Source organism: Trametes versicolor (assembly GCF_000271585.1).
Source record: "Trametes versicolor FP-101664 SS1 unplaced genomic scaffold TRAVEscaffold_4, whole genome shotgun sequence".
Classification (NCBI taxonomy): domain Eukaryota; kingdom Fungi; phylum Basidiomycota; class Agaricomycetes; order Polyporales; family Polyporaceae; genus Trametes; species Trametes versicolor.
This window is the reverse complement of record NW_007360324.1, coordinates 419,645-445,208: the sequence shown is the minus strand read 5'-3', so window position 1 is coordinate 445,208 and position 25,564 is coordinate 419,645. Positions and strand designations below refer to the sequence as shown.

At 55.9% G+C, this 25,564-nt stretch overlaps 12 protein-coding genes across 12 annotated transcripts; 8 read left to right on the top strand and 4 right to left on the bottom strand.

Moving 5' to 3' along the window:
* Nucleotides 1-88: 88 nt before the first annotated feature.
* Nucleotides 89-3,058, top strand: TRAVEDRAFT_120124 (uncharacterized protein; the record flags this gene model as incomplete). The annotated part of the gene is made up of 12 exons (XM_008038401.1): nt 89-198; nt 255-588; nt 648-921; nt 968-1,177; nt 1,232-1,420; nt 1,476-1,558; nt 1,620-1,792; nt 1,850-1,923; nt 1,990-2,338; nt 2,395-2,534; nt 2,587-2,749; nt 2,806-3,058. The coding sequence occupies 12 exons, from the start codon at nt 89-91 to the stop codon at nt 3,056-3,058; spliced, it is 2,352 nt and encodes a 783-aa protein (XP_008036592.1).
* A 601-nt stretch (nt 3,059-3,659) lies between these two features.
* TRAVEDRAFT_45382 (uncharacterized protein) lies at nt 3,660-4,530 on the bottom strand (the record flags this gene model as incomplete). The annotated part of the gene is made up of 3 exons (XM_008038058.1): nt 3,660-4,012; nt 4,068-4,253; nt 4,308-4,530. The coding sequence occupies 3 exons, from the start codon at nt 4,528-4,530 to the stop codon at nt 3,660-3,662; spliced, it is 762 nt and encodes a 253-aa protein (XP_008036249.1).
* A 280-nt stretch (nt 4,531-4,810) lies between these two features.
* Nucleotides 4,811-6,129, top strand: TRAVEDRAFT_57489 (uncharacterized protein; the record flags this gene model as incomplete). The annotated part of the gene is made up of 1 exon (XM_008038254.1): nt 4,811-6,129. The coding sequence occupies one exon, from the start codon at nt 4,811-4,813 to the stop codon at nt 6,104-6,106; it is 1,296 nt and encodes a 431-aa protein (XP_008036445.1). The 3' UTR covers nt 6,107-6,129.
* Nucleotides 6,130-6,189: 60 nt separating this feature from the next.
* TRAVEDRAFT_70603 (Utp21-domain-containing protein) lies at nt 6,190-9,936 on the bottom strand. Its single transcript, XM_008038400.1, has 15 exons — nt 9,630-9,936; nt 9,467-9,567; nt 9,295-9,415; nt 9,111-9,240; nt 8,838-9,055; nt 8,607-8,785; nt 8,361-8,547; nt 8,072-8,307; nt 7,770-8,018; nt 7,521-7,712; nt 7,275-7,462; nt 7,114-7,217; nt 6,919-7,064; nt 6,637-6,853; nt 6,190-6,574 (listed from the first exon to the last, which is right to left on the bottom strand). The coding sequence occupies exons 1-15, from the start codon at nt 9,895-9,897 to the stop codon at nt 6,255-6,257; spliced, it is 2,856 nt and encodes a 951-aa protein (XP_008036591.1). The 5' UTR covers nt 9,898-9,936; the 3' UTR covers nt 6,190-6,254.
* A 912-nt stretch (nt 9,937-10,848) lies between these two features.
* On the bottom strand, nt 10,849-11,451 carry TRAVEDRAFT_45379 (uncharacterized protein; the record flags this gene model as incomplete). Its single annotated transcript, XM_008038057.1, has 1 exon — nt 10,849-11,451. One exon carries the CDS (start codon nt 11,449-11,451, stop codon nt 10,849-10,851), a length of 603 nt encoding a protein of 200 aa, XP_008036248.1.
* A 1,094-nt stretch (nt 11,452-12,545) lies between these two features.
* Nucleotides 12,546-13,354, top strand: TRAVEDRAFT_45378 (kinase-like protein; the record flags this gene model as incomplete). Its single annotated transcript, XM_008038056.1, has 2 exons — nt 12,546-13,162; nt 13,216-13,354. 2 exons carry the CDS (start codon nt 12,546-12,548, stop codon nt 13,352-13,354), a joined length of 756 nt encoding a protein of 251 aa, XP_008036247.1.
* A 959-nt stretch (nt 13,355-14,313) lies between these two features.
* Nucleotides 14,314-14,854, top strand: TRAVEDRAFT_119130 (uncharacterized protein; the record flags this gene model as incomplete). The annotated part of the gene is made up of 3 exons (XM_008038399.1): nt 14,314-14,442; nt 14,495-14,740; nt 14,801-14,854. The coding sequence occupies 3 exons, from the start codon at nt 14,314-14,316 to the stop codon at nt 14,852-14,854; spliced, it is 429 nt and encodes a 142-aa protein (XP_008036590.1).
* A 1,810-nt stretch (nt 14,855-16,664) lies between these two features.
* TRAVEDRAFT_70601 (uncharacterized protein) lies at nt 16,665-18,370 on the top strand. Its single transcript, XM_008038398.1, has 6 exons — nt 16,665-17,030; nt 17,088-17,174; nt 17,225-17,437; nt 17,494-17,586; nt 17,652-18,151; nt 18,207-18,370. The coding sequence occupies exons 1-6, from the start codon at nt 16,744-16,746 to the stop codon at nt 18,260-18,262; spliced, it is 1,236 nt and encodes a 411-aa protein (XP_008036589.1). The 5' UTR covers nt 16,665-16,743; the 3' UTR covers nt 18,263-18,370.
* A 303-nt stretch (nt 18,371-18,673) lies between these two features.
* Nucleotides 18,674-19,801, top strand: TRAVEDRAFT_145254 (P-loop containing nucleoside triphosphate hydrolase protein). Its single transcript, XM_008038397.1, has 4 exons — nt 18,674-18,847; nt 18,898-18,995; nt 19,048-19,262; nt 19,325-19,801. Exons 1-4 carry the CDS (start codon nt 18,724-18,726, stop codon nt 19,743-19,745), a joined length of 858 nt encoding a protein of 285 aa, XP_008036588.1. The 5' UTR covers nt 18,674-18,723; the 3' UTR covers nt 19,746-19,801.
* A 2,103-nt stretch (nt 19,802-21,904) lies between these two features.
* Nucleotides 21,905-22,991, top strand: TRAVEDRAFT_145251 (ARF/SAR). The gene is made up of 7 exons (XM_008038396.1): nt 21,905-21,995; nt 22,055-22,113; nt 22,170-22,230; nt 22,281-22,346; nt 22,405-22,637; nt 22,693-22,794; nt 22,852-22,991. The coding sequence occupies exons 1-7, from the start codon at nt 21,953-21,955 to the stop codon at nt 22,855-22,857; spliced, it is 570 nt and encodes a 189-aa protein (XP_008036587.1). The 5' UTR covers nt 21,905-21,952; the 3' UTR covers nt 22,858-22,991.
* Nucleotides 22,992-23,209: 218 nt separating this feature from the next.
* TRAVEDRAFT_35855 (glycosyltransferase family 50 protein) lies at nt 23,210-24,747 on the top strand (the record flags this gene model as incomplete). Its single annotated transcript, XM_008037988.1, has 4 exons — nt 23,210-23,448; nt 23,500-24,090; nt 24,146-24,443; nt 24,502-24,747. The coding sequence occupies 4 exons, from the start codon at nt 23,210-23,212 to the stop codon at nt 24,745-24,747; spliced, it is 1,374 nt and encodes a 457-aa protein (XP_008036179.1).
* Nucleotides 24,748-24,871: 124 nt separating this feature from the next.
* On the bottom strand, nt 24,872-25,535 carry TRAVEDRAFT_45373 (glia maturation factor beta; the record flags this gene model as incomplete). The annotated part of the gene is made up of 4 exons (XM_008038055.1): nt 24,872-24,958; nt 25,012-25,175; nt 25,266-25,429; nt 25,504-25,535. The coding sequence occupies 4 exons, from the start codon at nt 25,533-25,535 to the stop codon at nt 24,872-24,874; spliced, it is 447 nt and encodes a 148-aa protein (XP_008036246.1).
* Nucleotides 25,536-25,564: the final 29 nt, after the last annotated feature.

Genomic DNA, 25,564 nt, shown 5'->3' with positions numbered 1-25,564 from the left:
GTCCAGGACAAGACCAACTAGCCACACGGTATCCCATCACTGGGCAACGTGAACAGGTATAATAACACTCCCGAACCTGCGCAATAAGATGCACGAAAGGAGCTTGTCGTCTCTGGCTGCCAAAGGCAAGGCGAAAGAGAGTGTACAATGGCACCATGGATGGTGGGACTTCAGCCACTCACTGGAAGAAACGAGGAGGTCAGTCAACATCTCATCCAACGCACCGCTGACAGCTGACGAAGTTTGTTCCCAAGACCGGTCCAATGGAGCAAGTCGTCTGTAATATTCACTGCGCACGAGTTCCAACCTGTCGTACTGGGTCGCCATTTTCCCAGTTCTCGTCAGTTTGTCTTACCCTCTCCAACCCAAATCATGTCCGCCCTTTCCACCTACGAGCCGCCCAGTGTGATATCGGTATCCCCAACAGACAACTGGATTTTTGCGTATTTTCCAGGTAGAGGGGTAGACGGGCTTGGCTGCCTTTGGAGCAAAGAAGGTCCGTTGGATAACTGGGTTGTGAGTGAATGCTGGGCTTTCGCACTAGGCGACGGAGTAGTGACCGCTGCATGGACATCGTCACACCGAGAGGTCAGTGTTCCTAATACATATATGTACACGTTAACTTACTGTCTTACTGTGTAACCCAGTGGACGGTCTCGGAAACGGGCACTTCGAGCCGTCTTCCACCACTTGGTCCTATCACCCCTTTGGCAACCCCACTGCTGCTGCTGGTCACCCATGCTCATGAGATACATGTTTGCCAACTTCCGCCATTTTCGACGACCCTCAAGATTGTCCGTGCATCCTTGCTACAGCCACACGCGCCGGAACCTGTGGGCTCGCCCCCGGCCAATGATTCGCCTGGCAGAATAGGAGGAGACCGAATATGCGTGAAAGCCGCAATAGGTCTCAGTTACCGAGGTGAATATACCAGTTATTTCCGGCCTACCGTCTCTGACAAGCGCAGGCTCAACCATACTCGTTGCGATGCGGTCCCGACTGTTGCCGTCGCAAAGCTCCTCTCATCTACAAAATCCCCTGGACCTCGGGCTCTCATTAGACATGTCACAACCTCCGCCTCCTGAAAGCCCCTTCCTCGCCGAGTGGGAACTATGGGGTGAGGAAAGCACAATATCGCTGTGCGAGGTCCTCCTTGTATACCGTATAATGATACCTCGTGAGTCATTTAAACACTTGCGTTGGTATCCGTAGTTGAGATGAGAAGTACCAGCTCTCAGAACACGACCCCTGCCACCCATATACCACCCCAACGCGCGGCTAGCGGACCTTACCTTCTTTTGCCCCACACCTCCACACATCAATCTTCCGCCTCCAACAGGCACGAAGCCGGAAATGAAACCCCCCGGGGCCGGGGTGCACAACCTATATCTAGTTGCGTCGTTCCTTGATACCGGGGATTGTGAGCCAATCTTCACATCGAAATATGTCCCGTATTAACTATGTCGACGTGATAGATACATCCTTGCCAAAGTCTGAGATTGTCTCCTATGCGTTCGTTGGTCGGGAAATGCCCAGTGCCCCTGGTAGCTTATCTTGGGTGCGTGTTACTGCGATGGAATGTGCGCCTGACGTCTGCATCTCACACAACTTCCTCCCAGATTCTCAAAGGTCAAACTCAACGCAGCAGCGATACCAAGATCCCGTGTTTCCTCCTCCCCTCTGTCAGTCGAGGGGGACTGCTAACAGGATTTCTGGACGCTCGCGGGCTGTTGCCGCGACGGAAACAGAAATCGAAGGAAGCTACTACGGGTGCGATCGAGGTGCTCAAGCTGTGAGTTAGCACTGCACATACGTTTACTTCATACTTCATACCAACTTGCATCTTTAGTCCAGAATTGACCGCCAGTGAAGACTGGGACAGCGTACCGATCCGCTCACACGTCGAATACGGCAACGTTGATGGTAAGAGGCTCTCGCGTGCTCTTATGCTGCTACTCGCAGGAACTGACCAACTGCTTGTATCCCCAGTGCCAGTCAGCGTCGCTCTCTCGCCGAACGAGGCGCTCTTAACCTGCTTGTCCTCCCATCTAGTAGGGGCGCACACTTCAGTGCAGGCACTGCCTCGAAGAGTATCGGGTGGCTTGGCTTCCATTACGGCCACTCACTTGCACGGCGACCTGGCAAGGCAGCTCGTGGGAGCGATTCGCTCGAGGAACTCCCCGTCGGACGTCGTGCATGCGCTCTCGATGCCGACAATTCCTCTAGAGGTTGCGGTCAACACGCTGTACAACACATTCGCGAACATGGAAAGCGACTCCAACGGTCTGGTGGAGATGTGGATCTCAGAGCTGTTGGGAGTGGCTACAGAAGTGTACAGGTGCGCTCTGCAGAGCACCGCGAGTCAAGTGCCAGCTGACCATGGTTGTGATTCAGCTCGCGGGCACGACGTATGGACAGGGGGGCCGAGAAGGATCTGTGCGCGTTACGATGGCAGACCGCGCTCGAGATCGCATCCTTGAAAGCGTGCTGTGCGGCGTTCTCTTCGTGCCAGGAAGGGAATGCGTATGACCTCGGTAGGTAACTTGTCTTCCGTTGAGAGGACCTGCGACTGAGGCTTGATCACAGACGCCGTCTGGCAGCTTGTAGGATTGTCGGGATGGATCATCGAGCTCGTCGAAAGGCTCTTCAAGGAGTGTATCCTCATCGGGGATACCCCCGTTGCTGCGCCTTCTACCCCGAAACCCTCTACGCCGAAGGAGCGAGACATTCCGGATGGTAAGGCTCTACCGTGCACCCGCGATGCTATAATGCTAAGTCTAGGCCCGTAGTTCTGTCGCTTGACAGCCCAATTTTCCTGCTTCTCGTCCATCCGTACGCGCTCAGCCGCCTGCAAACCGCGCTCGCGCACGTCAAGCGCTTCCGGGACCAAGTTGCGAAACTTACCGCGAAGGGCGAGAACTCGCACATCGCGAAGGACGTGCTCATGGACATCACGGACTGCTCCGGTGTCGACCTGCAACCCCTCGGGCCGCTCATGACGGAAATTCTACAGGATGCTAAGCGACTTGACGGTCCGTTTTTATGTTCATTTTGTTGACTCCGCTTTTAGCGGCTGACAGACTCGATTATGCAGCGGCAGACCTACGACGGAGCCTCGCGTCGTGCTGCCCAGTGCCTTCGCTGAAACCGCACGTCCACAAAGCGATCAGCAAGATCCTCAGCTCCAAGGCCGTCGACCGCGCACGCCTGTTCATCAAGCCTTCGGACTTCGTCGACGGCGTGTCCCGGCTCTCGATATCCGAGCCTAGCTCGCGGTCAAATAAGGGCAAGGACGTCGACGTGGTGAGCAAAGGTCTGCTCCTACCTCGGCAGCCAGGACACGTCTGCCTGCGGTGTGGGGGGCGCTCGGAGGCCGCGGTGGAGACTGGGACGGGTTCGGAGCAGTCGGTGCGATGGCAGTTCTGGCAGAAGGCATGGCGCTGGCGGTGTGTGTGCGGCGGTCCGTGGATGCACGTCAGTCCTGGTATGGGCTCTGTAGATAGAGGTGTATGAGTCGGGGTCTATTGCAGTGACGAGTTACAGCGATGAGTGTGCAAAGCATGCTGGGATAGCTAGGAGTAGTGGTGTGCGAAGGTGCTGTATGCGACATTAGAAGTGAAATATAAACAACCATACGTAGAGTAGCGTAGCAGCCTGATTTATGCGGTATCTGGACTGGATTCCGTGGTCGACTCGTGCGCCTGCTCCTCCGCACGTTCCCTCTCCAAAATCGCTATCCGCTCCAATGCCTCGTCTCGCTGTTTCTTGAGGACTTTCACATATTCCTCTTCTGAGAGCTTCCGGAAGCCTATGAGACTCAGAGCGTGGTCAAAGAACGTCATTTTCGGTGTATCCGTGGCTTCTGGTATGGCTGGTGCTGGCGCGGGCATGGCCGCCTCCTCGATCTTGCGAGTAACGAACTTGATTCTCGTCACGCCGAGCTCGTTATAGCCCAACTGAACGAGTGCGCACACGAGGCCCGCGGTGCGTGCACCGGCGAGTACGTTGCCGTCTGCCAGCCTCGCGGTCAGCGCTCGCGGCAGATATGGAGGAGTGGTTGGACATACTCCTCCACTTGTTGATGATTGCGCCGGTCAGGGCACCGCTCGCTGCTGAATCGAGCAGGCCATGTATTCGCAATTGCGCCCACGAGGGTTGCTGCGGGGCTCCTTCCAGACTTGGGGTCGCCTGAGCGTGCTCGTTTCGCCGTAGTGTTGCCCCCAGCAGAGGAACGACAACAACTTCGCGGATGCCTGATGGTTCTAACATTGTACACGTACCGGATGGAGTATAAGGTCATAACGTACCGAAAAAGATAGCTCCAGCTATCCCGCCATTAGCTCCCGCAGATAGCGCGAGCGGCCCTGGGTGACGCGTGCCGCGGTAGAGACCGTGAAGGGCAGCAAATGTCCCCGCTACAACGGCTATTGATGCGGTCAGCAAATTGGAAAGGTGCACGACAAGCTGGAGAACGAACTCGCATGTAGCAGCGGCTCCTTTTGCAACGTTTACGGGCGTCGTGGGATCCATGGTCGCGGTTGGCGGACCCTCGAGAGGGATGAGAGGTACCGGTAAGAGAGCGACCACGAACAGGCGTCCCGCGTGAATTTCGGCAGAGGGTTATAGGCGCCGACGAACCTCTGCTTCACTCCACCACCTCTGGGCTTCATGCATGTTTAACTCTTCTCAGGCTCTCGTTCTCACCACCACGTACCTTGCACATCTGCTGGCAGCTTCATAATACCTCAGCCGTGCTAATGGCGGCCTGAACTTCACTCGTCAAGCTCAGGCTCTCAGGCTGTATCTCAGCATGCGCGAGCTTCCTCCGGAAATATGGCTGAGGGTATTCGCCTTCGCAACACATATCCCAGGGGCGTTATCACACGACGACGACCAATCTTTCATCGCCTTTGCGAGAGACAAGTACGGGATCAGCGCGCATCGCAGACACCGTCAAGCTACGGACCTCATGACAACGGCCGGTCGCGTATGCAAGGCGTGGTCTTCCCTTACCACTCAGTTTCTCTTCCAATATCTTCTTGTCAAGAGCGGAGATCATGCTGTAGATGTGGCCGCCGCGTTGAAGCGATACGGGAAGGACTCTTCAAGGCAAAACTCCGCTGGACAATGGACAGTCAGACTGGAGCTCGCCCTAGAAGGCGTGCACCGGTGGGACGAAGCGCATTCGGCCGCGCTCGCACATATATTCGCCTGTTGCCCCAACATGACGGTCTTCTCTACCGCATTCTCCACCGCGGACGCGTCGCTTTTCCAGGGCCGTCGCTTTCTGCGTGCGATGCGCGACGTCGGGCGCCGGTCCAACCTCAAACGGCTAGAACTGAAAGGCGACGCTGCTCTCCTGGAAGCTATCCTCTCCCCACTGGCATCCTCCGTAGAAGCTCTCTGGCTGCTGCCGTCTCGCAGGTCGGCTTCGCATCAAGTCGTCAATCACACGCATTTCCCGCTCGTCCACGCATTCATTCTTTTTGAAGGGTTCGGATGGGGCGGACCTCCGCCCACGTGGACCATGCCCGCTCTGCAAACCCTATGTACGGACGACGACAACCTCGCGGCGCCCACGCAGAGAAGGCTGCAAGCCTTCTTCGAAGCCCACGGTTCTCAACTTCAGCATCTCGTCGCCTATCGCTCTGCCATAAGCTGCCTGAACCTCTGTACGAACCTGGCCGAGTGGACGCTCCCATGCGGCATCGTGGTTCAAGCCGTGCTAGCCCTACCTGCGGGCGGGCCACTTACAACGACCCTCCGTCGCCTCACGCTCATGGACGACATGTCTATGGTCTACATGTTGCGCCTAGACCACATCGCGGCCCTGAATGAATGGCTGGGGAGCGACCTCTTTCCGGCGTTGGAGACCATCCGTTTTCTTCTGCCCCTCGGACGGTATAACAGAAGGCAACGGTCACGTCCACACTGGGAGCAGGCCATCGAGCTACTTCAAGAGCACAGCAAGCAGCGCGGCGTCCGCCTTGAAGCATCCCTGGGAGGCGACGAGCACACTGCCGAAATCTGGACGACATTCTCCGTAGAGCACCTCTTGGACCCCATCGAACTCTGTCCTTTCAAGCCTTCGTTCTCAGCACATTGATTCCGAATGTTGTAACTTATACCTATTTTCCCTCTGACCTTCGGACGCTAGACACGGATTCGGACGTTCCGATTGCGACTGTATTCCGCGTAGAACTGTAGCCTAAATGTACTTCAAGACGCCTGTAGCGTAGCGTATGTATCCCGCCTCACATCGTATCCCGCACGAAGCCGAGCGTGCCCAGCGAGGACGCAAGCAGCTCCAGCAACCGCTCGCTCTCCTTGCGCTGTGCGCCCGCGAGCGTCTCCAGGTCACGCTGCAGCTCGGCGTTCGCGGCGAGCACGTCGCCGTGCATGCGCAGGAAGACGTTCATGAACGTCTGCACGGCCTCGAAGTCGCGGTGCGAGCGCAGGCGGCGCGTAAGCGCGCCGAGGAACATCTGCAGCGCGTCGAGCGTCACGAGCGAGCGCAGCTCGAGGTCCATCGCCGCGGGAGACAGTGCCTTCGCGTACGTGAAGAACTCCTCGTCTGCGTCAGGCCGCAACGTCAGTGTTATGGTCTCCGGGTGCAGGCGGAGGGGAGGGACGCACAATCGGAAGACGCGCTCTCGTGCGCCTCCGAGAGCTTCGTGAAGAACGCGCTCTCGGCGGACCCCGCGGCTCGCTTGAGTCGGTGCGTGTCCTTTTGCTTCTGCTCCGCCGCGACCTTCTGCTCTGGCGCGAAGCGCTGGTCGACACCCGGTAGCGTGGGCAGGAAGAAGGGCGCCTTCTCGGGCTGCTTTGGCGGCTCCTTAGGCTTGTTGCGTTGCTGCAGGGACAACATATCCGTTAGGGCGAACAGGTCAGAGTGCAGGAGTGGAATCGGGGGCTGACCTGGATGACCTCGAGGTTGAGCAGCGTCTGCCAGCGCGAGCGGGGGAGGAGGGTGAGTGTAACGAGGTCGCCGTCCAGCTGGGGCGGGGTGACGAAGACGTCCGTAGGTTGGTCTTGTACGGTCAGCGCAGACAGCGCTTCCAAGGCTAAGTGGTATAATCAGCACGAAAATACTCAAGTCGACGCAAAACTTACCTTCTTCCTCAGCGACACCCTGCATCGAAGGTAGCGATACATCCACGACGTCGTCCTCGACGATGCTCCCGAACGATACCTCCGAGTACTGCGCACGGTTTGCCCTGTATATTCATCTGTCAGAGAAGGATCGGGAGGGCAGACGACCAACGTCAACTGACCATAGGTACACGCCGACACTATCAACATGCGAGGTCGCCAGGAAGTCATTCGTAGGCGAAAACGTGATGCTCGTGGCCACACTCGACGTGCGGAACAGGTCGATCATCCTGCCAGTAGGAATATCGAACGTCCGGATGATCGAGTCCATCGAGGTTGTCACGAGCCATCTTGAATCCGGCGAGAACGTCTGCACGTCGCAAGCCCGTCAGGGTGGAGAATCCGACAATTTCAAAAAAATTACCGACCAGGTCCAATACACGACCACGGAAGCCGCCGAGCTCTCGCACGATACGTCGAGTCTCGATGTCAACAATTCGCACGACGAGGTCGTCGCAGATGACGGCGAGCAGCCCGCTATCCCTATGCAATGTGATAGACACCGCAGCAGACGGCAGCACTAGTGTGTGCTCCAGTGCGGCAGTGTGGAAGTCAAAGAACTGGCGTTTATACATGTTAGTGGTGACCATAAATGAGCATGTTGATGGAGACCATACGTTGATCGTGCCGTCCAACGTGCTCGCCACGAGCACCCTGTCCAAAGCATCACTCGCGAGGCCCGTGATACAGCGCTCTTCCTTCCTTTTCCCATTCGCAGTTGGCCGGAAGCGACTGGGGACATTCGACGGACAGGGCCCGACGTCGAATGTGCGGCGCAGGATTCCGGACTGGATGTTGTACATGTTGATGACGCCGGTCGACGACGCTGCGATACCGAAGTTGCCACACGCCGTGACGCACACCGCCTGATGGCAGCATTAGCAACGCTACGATAGTCCACCGGGGTGAACGTACGGACCTTGACGGAGCCTATCGCGGCGCCCTTCTTTTTCTCGCCTGCAACAGTGAAGACGTGCTTGCCAACACGCTTGTCCTTCATCGTCCATGAACGCGCGACCGCTTCGTCCGTGTGTGCGGTGAGAATGTCGTCCCAGTCCTTGGTTCGAATCGTCGAGTAGGATAACGCTGATATGGCGGGGAATTTGAGGGACGCTATGGGTATTGACAGACTGGACGCCTTTTTCGCCAGGGAGCCTACAGCGCATGGGTCAACTGTGACATCGGTGTTCATTCGACCTTCTGCTCACCTTGGCTGAGCTCAAAGCTTCGCGAGTCCCGGACCACACTCGTGCACCGTAAGCTACGGTCGCGAGACGCGGTCAGGAGTTGCTTGCCGTCCTCGCCGTAATAACGGATGAGGTGTGGTGGCGCATGGTGGCCTGAACGGAACTTCAGCAGCCTCGGTGCATCTGTAGGCGAGTCAAACAACCATTGCTAATGTAGGCCGTGCTCTCAGCAAAGATGCAGGTTCGCATATACGTGATAGCACCGACCTTGACGCTGTTGTCTTCTCCCGAGCTGATCAGCACTGGTTGACCCGGCACCCATTCCAGAGCAGTGACGGCTCCATCGTGTGCGCCGCGGACGAGATGCAGCAGCCTGCCTCCGGAGTTGAGGTCCCAAAGCGCGATATGCCCCGCAGAAGAGGCTGTCGCGAGAATAGGATGGCCATCTATGAAAACAGTATGAGGGCCTAGCAGCTGGCAGTCACGGCCATGACCTACCGCTTCGGAATGAGAGCGCACGAATGCCTCCATCTTGCATGGACATGCGCATGAGGCGCTCATCCGCACGAATATCATAAACTGAGATCTCCCCGGACGAGAACCCAATTCCGACGACATCGATAGCCGGCGAGCGGGCCAAAGCGGTGATAGCTGTGGAGGATGTTTTTGAGGGTGACGTGAGGAGCGACGCGGAGGGAAATGTGTGTATCAATGTTCTGGTCGCAGAGAGATCAGCCCGTGAAGGCGTGGAAAGGGACGGTGGGTACGTACTGTGTTTTGGTGTTCCAGAGCTGCATGCTCCCTTGACTACTGGCTACGAGAACCTTGTTCAGATAGGTCGCAGGGTGATGGATCATAATGGCCGTAAAGCCCGGATCGAACTGGATGGTCGTCTGGAGCTCTGAAAGAGAGAGTCAACGTCCCGACATCCAGAGCTGAGATAGACTGCACTAACCTCCACTTTCCGTGTCCCATACCAACATTCTGCCGCCATCCTCAGTGAGTGCAAGCAGTTGTGTCCCGAAAATGAGAATGTGGGTTAACGAGCTTTCAAGTGGGTTTGAGAGTCGGTCAACCTAAGAGTACATGAGTGTCCGAACGCCTCGCAGAGAGTAACCAAGCCGTACCTCCTTCCCCCGCAGATATTTTATGACGTATGGACCCGAGGATATCCATACCGCGTTCCCATCCATCGCCATAGACGCGATTGGCATGGGGGCATCGGGACCTAGGCCATGGCCATATCATGGTCAGCTCCAAAGCAGAATGTAGTTGCTTAATGCCACTTGCCTACGAAAAGCAGACCCATTTTGCCACCCTCCCACATCGCCCAGGCCTTGCCCAGACACGTAACAAGGTGTATGCGGGGCCCATCGGTAGCGCCTTTGTGTGAGCGCGTTTGAAGCACAAATGGAACGCTATTGGTGATGAGCCCCAGAGCACGGAAGGGGGCGAAGAGTCGAGGTTCCGCTTTGGCCTTCTGAGTACTTGCGGTAGTGTCTGTCCGAAGCCGCTTCCTTGGCGGAGGACTAGAGCGGGTGTCGATGTTTGCTCCCATGGTATTCCAGAGACAGAGATGCGGTCCCGTTCACGCTCCAGAAGTGGTACTCGAGGCTTTTGGAGAGAGAGAGCGTTTGGCGTAAAGAGGCTGAGGGCGCAGTTGAGGACACCGAGAGCACGGCAAACGCGATCGCGGTCAAGAATTTTGTGCACGTGATCGATGCTGGTAGAGATAAGATAAGATGCATCCTTCAGGAGTCCGGGTGCCCGGACTCAGCTCAGTCTCGTCCCCCCATCGTCTGCAGCAGCAGCAGTCTAAAGGACGTCACAGCTCTACCAAAGGCTCTTTGAGAACTATTCTTGCTTAAGGAATTTTAAAATATACTTACCGTTCGCAGAAACCGTTATGCTACGCCACCTCGACTGCATTACCGGGACATCTAGAGATACTCTAACTATGAGTGAGTAGCACGCACCTAGGCGTATATCGGTCCTTTTCTGACCGCTATATTGAAGAAACCTATGTGGCTTGTAGAGATTCTCAGATGCGACACCGTACTTGGAATCTCCAGCCCTCGACGTGCAAACCACATCCCTAGCTGGCCGAAGCGCGACATCATAAACTAAACCCTCCTGCGGCAACCATAACACCTATGGGACTCCGTCTCCCACCATTGGTCACCGAACGGCGCGTGACTGCACGACACTAGCAAGGCGAGCGCGCTCACCGGGGAGCAACCCGTTGTCGGATCTGCATTTTACAGCTTCTCTCCCACATTTTCACATCTCTTCCTCCAGAGCGTCACGGTCGACGTCGGGGCAGTGAATATACCCATGATTGTGCAAACATCTTTGCATGGACACGATTAGGCTGATGACAGCTTTATATAATACACAGGGTCATACTTGTCACGGCGCCGATACCAATGCACCACTCTCCAGAGTCCATCTGATATTTGCACCAGCGAGGCTCAACGCACACTAAACTCCTTCCCCAATCCCTCGTCTATCACCGGACAGCGCTTGAGTGCACGACACGAACCAGGCTAGCGGTGGTGAACGTTCGGTTGTCTTGCTTGCTCGCGGCCTCCCTCCCGTACCGCCACATCTCTTCCTCCAGGGAATCGACATCGGTGCAGTCAATGTACCCGTGCTCGTGCATCTGGCGCACCGCCTCACGGGCCCACACCCTGCAGGTGAACACCGGCTCCCGTCTCGCATCGACCGCCGGCACACTCATGGGGATCGCCCCCAGAAGTCTGCTTAAACCTTTGATCGTCCTCCCGGGAGGCAGCTGCCCTAGCACTGCGGCGGCTGCGAGGGTATGCGATTGGCCAAGCGTGAACTTCGTGGACTCGTAATCCCAATTTTCGATCATGGTACCATCGGGGCCTGGCTGGAATCGACAGAGGGCATGCATCTTCTCTCCCGCGGTGAGTTGCCGACGAGTAGCGCCATGGTCCGGTACGAAGAGGATCCAGTGGAATACAGGCGGCCTTACGGTCGGGCTGAGGTTGAGGCCGAGGATGATCTCTGGATACTCAGGGAGCGGATCAAGCCTGATAGGCCTGTCCGGGCGGGAACGGGGTTGGGGACGAGGGCGAGGTGGCATGGTAAGGGATATGGACGATACAGTCCCTGCAAGAGGCTGATGTGTTGTTTATAGACAGGAGAATATTCAGGACCGAGTAGTACCGTTGAGATGAGGTTCTCGTGTCTGCATCGCAGGCTGATATACCCTCGTTCTTCTTATATGCTGTACTCAGCCTGCCGCGTTGGTACTTCCCAGCATGCCAACCGCGAGGTGCGCTTGTCATTACTTCCGTGTGTGTGTGACTCTGACCATGATCTCTCTAGATTTGGTCGTTCCTTGGAATGTCGCAGCGGCGGACTTCGTCGCACAAACCCCGCGATGCTTCGCTCAATGCTGGCCCCTGCCAGGATGCTAGAAGCTCCTAGGATTCATCAGCCCCACCGCTCGCCCGCGCTGGTTATGCGGAAACCAAATATGACTATTTGGGCGAGCTGGAGTGATCATCGTCCTTGGCAGATACAGTACCTGACGCTTGCGAAGTTCGAACAGCTCCCTAACCTACTACCCAAGTAAAGCCATCGAGGAGAGAAGTAAATCATATTTGAGGATTAATCCAGGAATATCCGGTGTTAACAAGGTGTATAGTGAGGCCCAGGGTGTCTAGCTTGAGAGAGCAGTACTTAGTAAGTAGACGGGAAACTGGGGCTTTCAGCCTGTGTCGAATTAGACGCCGGTCGCAGCGCCCTATCGATCAAGCGCTTCTGCGTGTAGTCTAGCGTACTCGGGTTGCCTCTCCTCCATCATAAGGCAGCCAAGCTTCTCTCACAATTACCCTCGCTCCCGACCCTGGTTGCGAACCGCGAATACAAGGGCGACTGCATAGCCGACGGTCCGGACACGCCGACGGCGCGATCGTTTACAGAGAAATTCATAGTTGGTCGCCTCAAAGGGAGCCCTGTCCTGCCGGAATTGTGCAGGATTGGGTGTGGCATGTATGTCTTGAGTTCAGAGCGTATCACAGCCTCGCTGACATACGTACATCTTGGCAGTCTGCTATTGACAGGTCTTCATTCATGGCCCCCCCTTTCATCTATCGCATTCTGTCCCGTGTCGTCTCGGCCGTCCCATTGTGCATTCGTCGCGAACTATGGTGGTACCTAGCCTGCGCGGGCATGAGACTCTGGCAACGGGAGAGCACTGTGCAGCGCATCCCAGGAGGCATGTACGTCAAGTGGGGGACACTCGTCCGTCCAGCGGAGGCAGAAGCCACACGTTTCGTCGGCACTCACACGTCGATCCCAGTCCCGGTCATCGTCGACAGTTTCACCGTCGAAGACGTGACCTGGATCATCATGTCTCGTCTTCCAGGCTATAATCTGGGAGACTCGTACGACTTGATCACCCCGGAGATTGAGCAGGAGCTGAGCGACCAGCTCGCGCGTTTGCTAGCGCCGCTTCGCGCTATCCCTGCGCCGAGCCCCGCCGTTTGTGGATTCGGTGGGGGGCCCATCTACTGCGAACGCTTAGCGATGGATGCTCCCGCCGTCGGTCCGTTGGAAAACATCGATGTTTTCCACCACTCACTCCTCGCCCGTGCCGGCCCTCTGAGGATACCGGACGAGGAGGATGCCAAGGTTGTGCACGAAACGATCAAGAGGGCCCATGAACGACCCCACCGGCTCTGCTTGACACACAACGACCTCGCTCCGCATAACATCCTCATTGACGATGACTGGAAAATCTCGGGGATAGTCGATTGGGAATCGTGCGCATGGATGCCGGAGTATTGGTGCGTTCACGGATGGACGGCATGAACCTCTGAGTACTGATGTGATGGCTTAGGGAGCTGACCAAGGGTACATACCTCTTCCAGTATCGACAAGGGATTTGGCATACCGTCTTGACGTCCGTCTTCCCGAAGTACAACGAGGAGCTGAAAGCGGAGAGGTATATCACCGACTACAGACGCTATTACACTTAGCTTGAGCTGCCGAGCACGGCGGACATTCTTTCTCATTCGGACTCATACTTATCATCCAAGTTGTTTCCTTTGTGCGCAGCACAGACGAACCTTCAAACGGTTGGCGCTGTGGAGCATGTCGGTGTGCAACAGTTGTGGCGCTGGACCGCATCTTTGAGTCCAGCCGGACTTGTGTCCTGACAACCTTGAACTTGTACTATCTACTCATTCTTCCATCATACGACGCGCAGGGTCCTCCGTGCACATCTCAAGACAGGATCAATTTCTGAACTGCGAGCCAGCTTCGACTGCGCGCCCGGCCCATCTCTGGGCTGCCGCATGACGGTCAGTGATCCGGTGATCATTAGACTTTTCGCAGTCCTCGGAATCCTAGCAGGACCAACCTCAAATTACCTCACTACGCTCCACGCGTGCAGCGTTGATATACTCCTCACCCCCTCCACGGCATCTTTCCGGCTCTCATCGGCATACAATGCCGATTCCATGACCTCGCACTACTCCATGATCTGCGATGTTTGCCAGTGTAATGTTGTCCGCAATCGTAGCTGTCCTGCAGCTTCTCCTTGTTCACTGAGGCATCACATCATTCCACAGAATGTGGAGCCACTGGAATTGGGTCGTCACACGGGCAAAATGACGCATCCGAGAAGCAGCATGGAAGCAAGCAACCTTACAGTCTCCACTAAACGACGGACATACGGTCAGTGACCAGTGCCGAGACAACTCTAATTGGTGCATAGTTGACGGCAGGTCATGACTCTCAGAGTATACGATGACCGTGTCGGCTTGCGATGCCATCGCGCTCTGCTCCACACACTGCAGATATTGGTATATAAGGCCTAAGGTGTCGTACCAGCGCCGCACTTCACTACTACTAACCGCGCCTCGAATCCCGCCATCTCCAGCGCTCGTCAACATCCGTCCTCCAACCTCATACCCCTCAGTACTCGAACAAAATCATGCGGACCACGTGTGTCATCCTCTCGCTCGTCGGTACCGCTCTTGCCCAGAGTGTAGCCATACTCTCCCCTCCTGTTGGTGCCACGCTCGTGCCCGGCAGTACTTTCGTCGTCGACGTTGACAAAGCAGTGAGTGTCGCGCGCCTTGCCCTCCCTTACCCCATCTGATGAGTACATTTAGGACTCCCTCTCACCTTCCGAAGACGTGTCCGTCGCCATTGGTATGATCAGCTGCGGGTCGGAAACACCCTGCAATGGGCTTGGCGCATCCAGCGGCATCCTCGGCAATATCATCCACACGGGGGACTACTCCCCGCAGCTGCGACCGAACAGCACGCATCTCTTCCAGAACTACACTGTGCAGGTCCCGTCGGCCATGGAAAGCGGGCCCGCGGTGCTCACGATTGCACATTTCTATCTGCTGGGGGTGAGGAGACATGCCTGTTCACGTCGTAAGATTAAGTGCTGACGCATTCAATGTTTTCAGGCCGGCGCAAGCCCCACTGTCGAGATGGTCAACACTACCGTTACAATTCAATGATTCTTCTTGGACCCGCGTTGTTCTACTCGTACTATACTTCCGAAGCGCTTCAGCAACATGGCATATAACCATGTGCCACATAATACGCTCGCACTTCAATTAATATCGATGTCTGAGTCATACATGTGCGTCGTGTATTTTACGGAGAATTTAGACCAGCTCGAAGCGGTGAGAATAGCCCCGTGTATCAAGCTCAGTATGTGTATAAACGATTTTTCTGCCGGCGGCGGAAACCTACAGTGTACTGCAACTTGGGAGATTGCCAAACTGGGCGTGACACTGTGATCGAGGCGCGGAGGCGCGGAGGCGCGCGGCCGCTGTGCCTGCGACGATTCGGAGTTGCCCGTCTATGTGAGCCGCCATGATGCCTTTCGTCCTCGAGCGCACGCCTCGCGGCTCGTCCACCGACATAACCGATGGCGTGACCGGCCAATGCTAACAGCTCCCTGAAGCCTGACTGTACCTATACTCCAGCACCGTTAACCTACGGCGGCGCCGAGCGCAATCTTCGCCATAACTTGTCTAGCTAGCTCTTGCTGAGCCTGACATACCGTAGCCTTTCCAATCATCCGGCGCGAGCAGCACGCTCCTGACATCGTCGTGAACGGTTTCTGGGAACTCTTCCCTGTAGACTGTGAGTGTCCTCATCCGTTCGCTGCTGTTACCCGCTCTCCCCGCCTCTGACTTGCCTGCGCCGACGACGTCGCAACGTCGCGCTTCTTCTTCTTCGGAGACTCGAATATTTACTCACTTGTCCCTCTATCCCACACCCAGTTGGTGTCGCGCGCAGAGCTTAGCGCGTTAAGTGCGTGCAGTGCTTTGGACCGAGGACGCTGGCACCGGGTCATGCTCGCGCACTGAAGTATACAATATTAATATCAGCCATCCCTCCAGCGCTCGTTAGGATTTGCCGTGTGCATCAGCACAGGGTTTACATAACAGGTCATTTATCTGTGTAAGCGCTACGGGGTGGATGCCAAGCCAGGACATGGCGGCACGGATTCATAGCCTCACGACGGCCTCATCAGCGTTGGTTGTTACAAGCCCATTCGGAATTCAGGCACTCGTGTGCACTGTCGTATGCTTGCCTCATTGGCTTAAGCCTTTGCGCGTTAAGCAGTCCGCTCGGGTGAGTGGAATCAAGTCTGCAAACGTGGTCATTTTTCGCTTTACTCATCGTCAACGTTGCGTAGACACCCGGCCAACAACGTACTTGTCCAGCCCAAGCGCCATCGGACTGCCCTAGCCCAGGCCTGTCAAATGGTGACCCACCGCCGCGTTGATGCGGGATGAGGTGGAACGCACCGGTGTCCACACCGCCCACCTCCGGTGGCGCTGAAGCGCCTCAAGATCTGGCATCACGACGGTTTGAAGGTGAGTCAGACTGGTGCTTAAGGCGTGCACATCCAAGAGTAGAGTTGTTGCAATGAATACCAGCTTATCAATGCTCGAACACCTGTAGTGCAGGAACCAATTGTTTGGATGCTCGGGAAGCAACAGGTGTGTGCCTTCTAAATGACCACAGTTTAGCGTTCAGCAGTATTTCGATACCTTATTCCCTACATCAAGTATGAAGATCAAGGTGTCCAGGAGGTGGCTGCCCATCATCGGAGATGCATCGACTTTTCCTGGCAACCAAGACCGGATGTCCCGGCATCGTCGACTCCATCATGATGCTTCCCCCTTCGGGCAGGTCTAGTGTTTGAGATCCGTATGGGCGCAGGACATCCGTACCGCCCAGCCCCCGAGGCGTCTTCGTACAAATAGTGCGCGCCGCCCACTAAGATGCCTCAGGAGCCCGGTCGCCCCTCACCCTCACGAATTCGCGCTCAGTCGCTTCCTTGCTATTCTCACGACACTCTTTCCTTTTCTATTCTTCACGAGACATCATGCGTTTCTCCAGCTTTGCCATCATCTCCTCCTCTCTTGCGGTGCTCGTCGCAGCCGGCCCTATTGTCGACAAGCGGGCTTCCTTCACCCTGCAAAACGGCAAGGACGCACAGAAACTCAACGCCAAGTTCTCGTCGTTGAGCGCAAGCTCAGCATGCCAGTCCGGCGAGGTCGCCTGCATCAAGGGCGCCTTCGCGCAATGTGTCAACAACAAATTCGTCACCACCCCGTGCTCTGGTGGGTTGACATGCGTTGCACTACCGCTGGTTAACAGCCCAGGCACCAGGTTCGTTCGATATCAGGACAGTATGATGACTTGATGCATATGCTAACTTACTTCTAGCATCACTTGTGATACCGAGCAAGATGCCGCTGACCGCATTGCTCGCACTGGGGCATCAGGTGGCCTCCGCGGTCGGGATCTCGAGTCGTGAGTACGCCTCCGCCGCGGGTATGACAATAAAGCTCACAGTTTCGCAGTCGAGCAGCGTTCACGTTGCAGAACGGCAGGGATGCACAGGCGTTGAACAGGAAGTTCCAGTCGCTCAACGCGAACTCGGCATGCCAAGAGGGCGAGAACGCGTGCGTCAACGGCGGCTTCGCGCAGTGCGTTGCGGGCAAGTTCGTGACCTTCCCATGCAACACGGGCTTGACCTGCTTCGCGCTGCCCTTGGTCCTTTCCCCCGGTACCAGGTGAGATCTCTTCGCTCTTTAATCTGCGAAGGGGTTAACTCGTTTTCAATCTGTAGCCTGGTCTGCGACACTCAAGCGGATGCTCAGGCTCGCATTGCCGCGACAGGAGCGGGTGGGATATTTGGCCGCGACGAACCGGAATTGGAAGCGTCAGTGTAGAATAGCTCGCGATTTTTGTGTGTGAAATTCATCATCATATACATTGCTCCCACAGTCGCGCTGCGAAGGCTCCCGCCGCTTGCAAGGCGAAGAAGCGGGAAGACTTCACCGAACGGTCCGAGGATGCGCCCCTCGTGCGCCGCATTGCGCAGACGGACCTCGGAGCGGTCGCGCAGAGCTGGCAGAACCTGTGCTTGAAGAGCGGCGGCGACCTCCAGACCGGCGACCCCTGCGTGCAGCTCGCGGGCATCAACGGCATCAACGCCCTGCTCGCAAACGCGGACCCGTGCGCTCAGCAGGACAACGCGGACGCGATGATCAAGTTCGCGAAGTCGAAGGGCATCAAGAACAAGCAGGCGCTCATCGACAACGCGATCTCTTACGCAAGGCACCCGCGCAACGCGCTGAACATCAACGGCGTCGTGCCCAGCACGCCGTTCTGCCAGCGTGCGCCCAAGAACGCCGAGCTCAAGGGTGTCGTGCGCGCGCAGCTCAACGGCGTCGACCCCGGTCTCTTTGGTGCCCCCAACATCGCGATCTTCCCCTTCGGCCAAGGTTAGTCCAGAATACAAACTTTGTAATGCATCTTTCCTGACAACTAGTTCTGTAGCCGGCTCCTGCCCCTTCGGCAAGACCCCCAACACCTCGACTTGCACTTGCAAGTAGATATGACAAAGCTTTTTACGCATCTCTTAGGATATGAGGGTTATGAGGTAGCATAGGAATCATGTGTACAGCCAAACAATACATGTCTTCGAGTGCTCGATTGTGCCAGCCCAAGAAGCATTCGAATTGATAAAGATGATGAGCTAGATGCGCGAGATTATTCCTGAGATTGTTTTGAATAGTTTTGTGTGTGTTGAACCACGAAAATGGATGATATAGAGTACGTCTTGAATCGCAGGACCGCCATAGGATGTGTTTGCAAGTGCTTGGCAAAGGCTTTGGATCCTAACATCCACAAATAGTAGATCTCAGATCTATCACCGGTTCAGCGCTTAGCAGGATGACCCTGCTAGTTAACGCCATTGCACTGTACATCTCCATCTACCTCTTACTCGATTCTCCGTGCTCTCTAGCGTTCATAACTGCTTTTACGACAACAAATCACGTACCGTACGCGCATTATGGACGACTACGCCAACCCTGCATCGAAACAGCCCGAGCCCGAGGTCCTTTCGCCGGCCTCGGTACTCACTCCGCAAGTAATGTCTATAGCAGCACTGTTACTGGCTGTATTCCTGGTCTCTGGTCAGTAATCAACTATGCTGCCGAGCGAATGTCTGTTGACATAGTCTCAGTTACTGTCCTTCTGGCACGGAGGAAGTCTGCGAAACGAGGGGATGCTGTGATTCTTGCCGGTTGTCCCGATGCTGGCAAGACTGCCATTCTATCTGCGGTACGTGTCCACGTCTTTCGTGTCTGTAATCTATCCTGAGACACGTGCACAGCTTGCGTATCAGCAAACACTCCCGACGCACGCGTCGATGCAAACAAATACTGCGCTCGTTGCCCTACCGTCGACCCATAAGACTGTGCGCGTCATTGACGTCCCCGGCCACCCGCGCATCCGGGACCAGTTCCAAGAACACCTCCCCGATGCGAAAGCTATTGTTTTCGTCGTGGACGCTAGCACCGTCTCACGCAACGGGGCCGCTGTCGCTGAGTACGTCGCAGATCATGCCATCCATGCATACCGCTCCGTTAACCGTCGAGCTTCCGCTGCAGACATCTTCACCTTATACTGCACGCCCTGACGTCGCTTCCACCATCACGCGAGGCGCCATCACTGGCTATAGTCGCGCACAAATGTGACCTGCTCAAGGGTACTGCAACAGCTGCTTCGGAACAGCTCGCAATCACCCGCGTACGAACCATTCTGGAGCGGGAGCTGGAAAAACGCCGAGCCTCACATGTAAACGGTGTCGCCGTAGAAGGTCTGGGGGCAGAAGATGCGGAGTCCGAGATGGGTGGCCTGGAATGCACAGGTAGCGGCGAGTTCAAGTTCGCTGAGTGGGAAGGTGGGGAGATCGGGTTCATTGGGACATCCGTTGCTGTCGGGAAGGCAGAGGTCTCCGTCGTGGATGAAAAGCATCCTGGGAGCGGTGGCTTGTCGCCACTTCGGGAATGGCTTGAAGAGCTTTCTTAGGTTTTGTACTTCTGAAGCCTTTTTCTGTATACAGAGCAGCTCTAAGCAACAGTTTGTCACTCCTAAGATGAGTGCACCCGTGAGGAGTTCCATGACAGAAAATATGACGTGTAGGCTTGGGAAGTAGATCTCAGGGCAACTTGACCGGTACTTATGACTATTACCTTGTGTGCAAGGTCACCCTCCCCCCCTTAATTGAAGCGCATTTCGACCAGCGCCCGTCGGGCCGGCGGACCGCCTCTCAAGCACGTTTCTTTTCTTCCTCCCTCTCCCGCTCACTCCAGGTCTCCTCGCTTGCTGGGCTCCAGCAGAGGGCTTCTTTTACGGCCAGTTTTCTCTCAGAAAGCGATAGTTGACAGTTACTAGGCTATACATGCAGCCTGGCACTCCGTTGGTCTGAGCCTCCCGAGTCCCTGAAACCCGCAGCTGCGTCTTTCTCGCGCCTGCCGTTGTTCTCCACTGACAGTGCGTGCAGCCGGCAGTGGGAGATCCAAGAACGGCGCCCAGAGCGACTTGCCCTCGTCAGACATGGTGATCGCGGAATTTTCCCTAAGTTGCGCGCGAGCCCGGGCGTATACCCCGCGCGTCGCGCGAGTGCACGGTATGAGTTCTCCAAACCATGCTGTACTTCACCCCCGCGGCGGCACGCCTGTACGACAAACATGTACCTCATCGCACAGCCCCGCGCAATATCCTCGTGAGCTCCCCTAAGGATCAAGGCATACTGACGCTGGACACCGGTATGCTCCTTGGTGTGGGGAGAACAGTAGAGGACGGTCGACGAGTCGACTCCCCGCCCTGGCTTGGTCGCCGTAGGCCTGGTCAAGAACCGGAGTCGCCGTCGGGGTTGTACTCCGCTGCGTGGTTGGCCCGGTAGTCGTCTATGACGACGTACTTTCTAACGAAGTACGCGATGTGCGCGGCTCTGGCGGCGCCGCCAATGGGATCATCGAAGCCCAGAAGATTCAGGTCGCTAACTTGATGAGCTATCAGATCCTGTCGCGAATGTCGGCGAGTCGTACAGCGCTCGGGCAGCGGAGCAGGGGCACACGATCGAGTAGGACTCAACTATACACTGGCGCCGGACAAGATGCGGATGGGACAGGGATTACGAGTTCCGCATGTCCATGAAGTGTGTCTTTTTGCAACCCCGTTCAATAGTTGTGTTGAGGCCTGCCGCGACAGGGCAGCCCTATCTGCCTGAATAACTACAGAAGTTAGAATACTCAAATGGGGCTTACAACTGGTAGGAAATTTGTGCACCGGACCGTCCTCTCAAGATTTTCAATGTTTGCATACTAAATATGAGTCGTCAATTGATGAATACATAGAGCCGTAGTGTCAGATCGGGATATGTAGTGCACATGCATACGGCGGGTACAATATCTTGCAAGAGTACCTCCCGCACACAAGGTTCGAGCCGCCGGCCCAGGCGGCATTTCCCTAGTGGAGAGTAGGATATGTAAAAGCACTATGACTGGCGCCGATCGAGCAGCCTGCTGCCTGCATCAGGCTCAGTTTGGTGGTAAGCGCCTGTTGCAAACACAAGCAAACAACTGAAAGGTACTTATATCGGCCGCCAGATTTTGGCTTTTCTTCACGCGACCCCTTAGACAGTGCCTGTCCCTTCGTTTGTACAGGAGACACGGCGATTCGGTTTAGCGGAGAGTATGCCTTTCGGACAGGGAGGCTTAAGAACTTGCGCACCCTTTCCTTGGTGTAGTGAGTGTCAGATCCTCCCCACATCTTCCTCTTCGATTTCGTAGCTAGCTAGACATTTAATGCATGCTTTCTATTTGAATGCTCGCTCTGCGATGAACATCTGATAATTATCCGTGGAGAGGAAGTGCGCTCCCAATTGAAGTAGCATTCAAGACGTAGAAGAAAAGCATATAATACGGAAGCCCATTAGTGGACCCGACAGTCGATTCTCCGAGCTCACGACAATGAGGATGACCTGAAATTTCTATCGCAGGATATCTTGTGTCATTCCGTCGTACTCAGCGGCCTGCAGCAACACACAGAACGATGTCAGGAACATGATGCCATGTGTTTGCGGACTGGTCTCGAGCCTCGACGGATGTGAGAACGAGCGTCTACGTCCACGTCACTGTAGCAGCGCAGGGTCAGCAGACGCCCTCGCCCTCCTCAGCCACCTTCCATCGCCTCCTCCTTCGCTCGCCCGCTTCCTCTTCTACGACAACGCTATGTTCATCATCAACTGGTTCTGGGATGTCCTCGCGCAGCTTGGTGCGCCTCATGTTGCAAACCTCTATTCAGGGATGCCTCACTCATTCTGCTCTGTTCAGGCCTTCTGCACAAGAACGCCAAAATCCTCTTCCTCGGGCTCGACAATGCTGGCAAGACGGTACGTCTGCGTTGTTCTGGCTGTGTAGTGTCGCACCCTCTCAAGCGTCTGGAAAGACCCTCCTCCACATGCTGAAGAATGACCGTCTGGCAACCCTTCAACCCACGCTCCATCCCAGTAAGTACATTCGTTTGCACTCACCGTTCTTGTATTGACTCTGTTGTTAGCTTCGGAGGAGCTTGCCATTGGCAACGTGAAGTTCACGACCTACGACTTGGGTGGTCACTTGCAGGGTATGTTGTATCGTATCTTGTTTCATTGTCCCACATTCTAACTCTCTTCCCGCAATAGCTCGCCGCCTCTGGCGCGACTACTTCCCCGAGGTTGATGGCATCGTCTTCCTCGTTGACAGTGCAGACTTCGAGCGTTTCGCTGAGTCCAAGGCGGAGCTCGACGCACTCCTCTCCATCGAGGAGCTCTCGAAGGTTCCTTTCCTTATCCTCGGCAACAAGATCGACGCACCGGGCGCGGTGAGTGAGGATGAGCTCCGGCATCACCTGGGCCTGTACCAGACCACTGGCAAGGTGCGTTTGCAAATCCACTCATGTATGAAGTGGCTTCTGAAACCTTTTGTTGTAGGGCAAGGTCCCCCTCAACGACATCCGTCCCATTGAGATCTTCATGTGCTCAGTCGTGCAGCGCCAGGGGTACGGAGAAGGCTTCAGATGGCTCTCACAATACGTACGTTGTCACTCTATTCCAGGCGTGCGACTCCAATCACTAACATATCCCCGTCAGATCTGAGCACAGTCATCGACATATCACCTCCTCCCGGCTAACCTACTACTCTCAGTGATTTACCGACGTAGACATACGTGTTCTGGACTAGTTTTCTTTGTCTCATTGTTCGTGTTGTGGAATGTTACATTGTTTCGCCTCCCTCCAGTCCAGTCAGGTACCTTCCACGGTCTCTTCGGGCGAGACAAAAATATACCACATGTCATACACGGCACACGTTTGACCGCAATGACATGAAGTTGACTAGATATATAGTCAGCTGGAGGTCGAAGTACTGGATCATCATGCCAAGTGAGGCCAGTCCTCATTGCTCAAGGCCTCACACGCGGACGCCTAGCGCGTCAGTGAATCATGCGTCATGCCCTCACGCTCATACCACATCCTCCAAAATGTGCCGTCCTTCTCTCGCATCCTCTTGCTCTCATCTGTCCTGCGGCTTGCCCTGATAGTGTATAGCGAATGGCACGACGCACACTCAGCTGTGAAGTACACGGACGTGGACTACCGCGTCTTCAGTGACGCCGCACGGTTCGTCCTCAACCCTGCAGCGGACAACCGAGCGGAGGGCCCACTCGCGTCTTATTGGCACGTTGGAAGGTACGGCGACGCGCCTTTCGTTTGCAGTTATGATCTCACGGGTTTATGCAGCCCGTATACACGCGCAACATATCGCTACACCCCTCTGCTCGCCGTGCTCTTGACGCCAAACGAATGGTTACATCCCTCGTTCGGGAAGCTGCTCTTCGCGGGATGCGACATCCTCGCTGGGCTGCTCATGTATGAGCTCCTGGTATCATTCATTCTACCTAGGACGCGCCGCAGGTCTTCTCCGGTACAAGCAGAGAAGAACCCCTCCCCTTCAACGCCTCATGCAGATGCGGACTCCACCTCGCAACTGGCCACTTTCCTGGTTTCTCTGCACCTCCTCAACCCACTTGTCTTCACCATATCTACACGAGGTTCCTCGGAGTCTGTCCTATCACTGTTCGTCCTTGCAACCCTCTACTACGCGCTGAAGGACCGGTGGGACGTCTCAGCCGTGCTCCTTGGGCTATCTACGCACTGGAAGATATACCCGTTCATCTACGGCGTCGCGTGCCTGGGCGTAATCGGCAGTCAAGGCGCTGTGGGCAGGGGATGGCAGGGGATTTGCAGCACACTTGTCAATGGACGGACTATCAGGTTCGGGGTGATCAGTGCGACAACGTTCTTGGCTTTGGGAGCTGCCATGTACGCTATGTGAGTCGCTGTGGCTGACACTTGTATACCTCATTACTGACAGGTCATCGGTCAGATGGGGGCAGCCGTTCCTACAGGAGTCGTATCTCTACCACCTAACCCGCCTGGACCACCGACATAACTTCTCCCCGTACTTCTACCTGGTGTACCTAACCTACCCCTCCGCCTCCTCCGCTCAGGAGACAGTCTTGTGGAAGAGGCTCCTCAGGTCTCCTTTGACGAGCTTCGTCCCCCAAATGATCCTGGCTCTTGGAAGCGGCCTGCTGTTCGGTCGGCGGAGAGAGAACCTGGTATTTACGTGGTTCGTGCAGACCTTCGTATTCGTGGTCTTCAACAAGGTCTGCACATCTCAGGTCAGTCTATCCCCATCGCAGGTATGCTTCTTTCTCAAATTTAAACGTCTCATTGCAGTACTTCCTGTGGTACACGCTCTTCTTGCCGCTTCTGATACCACAGCTTTCCATGTCGACCCGCCGCGCTGTGGCGTATGGGGCGGTCTGGATCGGCACACAAGCGCTATGGCTGAGTGAAGCGTACAAGCTGGAGTTCTTGGGGCAGAACGTCTTCTTCGGTCTCTGGATCCGGGGGCTGGTCTATGTCGTTGGGAATTGCTGGGTTCTCGCAGGGATCATGGACGCATACGGTTGTCGAGCATGAGTGCGAGGTGTGTCTGTTTCGATAGCGTAACACAGCAGATAATCCAGAGTGTTGTACAGATGTACGAGTTCTTCTGTCCCGTAGCCCTTGATAGACGCTGTTCTCCCTGGCGGTCGAGCGTACTTCATACATGCAGCAGCTTCTGGTCGATCATCTCCTTCGTGAAGCTCTCCGCCCCTTCTCGCACCTCGATGACCTTGCTGACGTCGGCCTAGCCCACACGCTCAATCGTCATCTCATGCAACAAAAACACGTCGTACGTACTGTGTTCTGGAACTCTATGAACGCGCTCGCGTGGAGAGTCAAGAGACTCATCTCGCTCGAGGTCGGCGCCCAGTTGACGAGCACGAGCGGGAAGCTCTTGCGTCCGTCGGCGTGATTGAGCTCGTACGATAGAAGGACGTAGCGCGGCGAGTTCTCCGGCAGCTCTGCAGGGACAGCGCGGATGTCACGACGCGTGGACGGACGCGCGATCTAGCGCGATCGCCCCGGGGCGGGCGGGCGGAGGGGGTGCACACCTTCTGCGAGGTCCTCGATGCTGATGTCGTCGAACTGCTCGACCTCCTCCATGAGCAGCTTCTGCTTGTTGATCTTCACGACCAGCGCGGCGTGGCCCGCGTTGCGCCGCGCGAACCTGAACTTGCGGAGCGCGGCCTTGAGCTCCTGGGGGATATCGACGGTGCTGGACTGCGCGTGTTGACGGCGGATTCAAGCACATTCAGCAGCGGGCGGAGCGCGGATACTTCTCAGAGATACATTTTTGGGAAAACAACGGAGGGACAGACCATCTCGCAGACAAGATCGAATGGCAGGAGTT

Coding starts and splice junctions, on each gene's coding strand:
- TRAVEDRAFT_70603 (XM_008038400.1), bottom strand. CDS start 9,897: ATGGGAGCAAACATCGACACCCGCTCTAGTCCTCCGCCAAGGAAGCGG. Junction 9,416..9,466: donor AATATCTGCGGGGGAAGGAG/GTACGGCTTGGT, acceptor ATGTACTCTTAG/GTTGACCGACTCTCAAACCC. Junction 7,065..7,113: donor GGGTGTCGCTGAGGAAGAAG/GTAAGTTTTGCG, acceptor TATACCACTTAG/CCTTGGAAGCGCTGTCTGCG.
- TRAVEDRAFT_70601 (XM_008038398.1), top strand. CDS start 16,744: ATGCGTTTCTCCAGCTTTGCCATCATCTCCTCCTCTCTTGCGGTGCTC. Junction 17,175..17,224: donor CGCGGTCGGGATCTCGAGTC/GTGAGTACGCCT, acceptor ACAGTTTCGCAG/TCGAGCAGCGTTCACGTTGC. Junction 18,152..18,206: donor GATCTTCCCCTTCGGCCAAG/GTTAGTCCAGAA, acceptor CTAGTTCTGTAG/CCGGCTCCTGCCCCTTCGGC.
- TRAVEDRAFT_145254 (XM_008038397.1), top strand. CDS start 18,724: ATGGACGACTACGCCAACCCTGCATCGAAACAGCCCGAGCCCGAGGTC. Junction 18,996..19,047: donor AGACTGCCATTCTATCTGCG/GTACGTGTCCAC, acceptor ACACGTGCACAG/CTTGCGTATCAGCAAACACT. Junction 19,263..19,324: donor AACGGGGCCGCTGTCGCTGA/GTACGTCGCAGA, acceptor CTTCCGCTGCAG/ACATCTTCACCTTATACTGC.
- TRAVEDRAFT_145251 (XM_008038396.1), top strand. CDS start 21,953: ATGTTCATCATCAACTGGTTCTGGGATGTCCTCGCGCAGCTTG. Junction 22,231..22,280: donor TCAACCCACGCTCCATCCCA/GTAAGTACATTC, acceptor CTCTGTTGTTAG/CTTCGGAGGAGCTTGCCATT. Junction 22,638..22,692: donor TGTACCAGACCACTGGCAAG/GTGCGTTTGCAA, acceptor CTTTTGTTGTAG/GGCAAGGTCCCCCTCAACGA.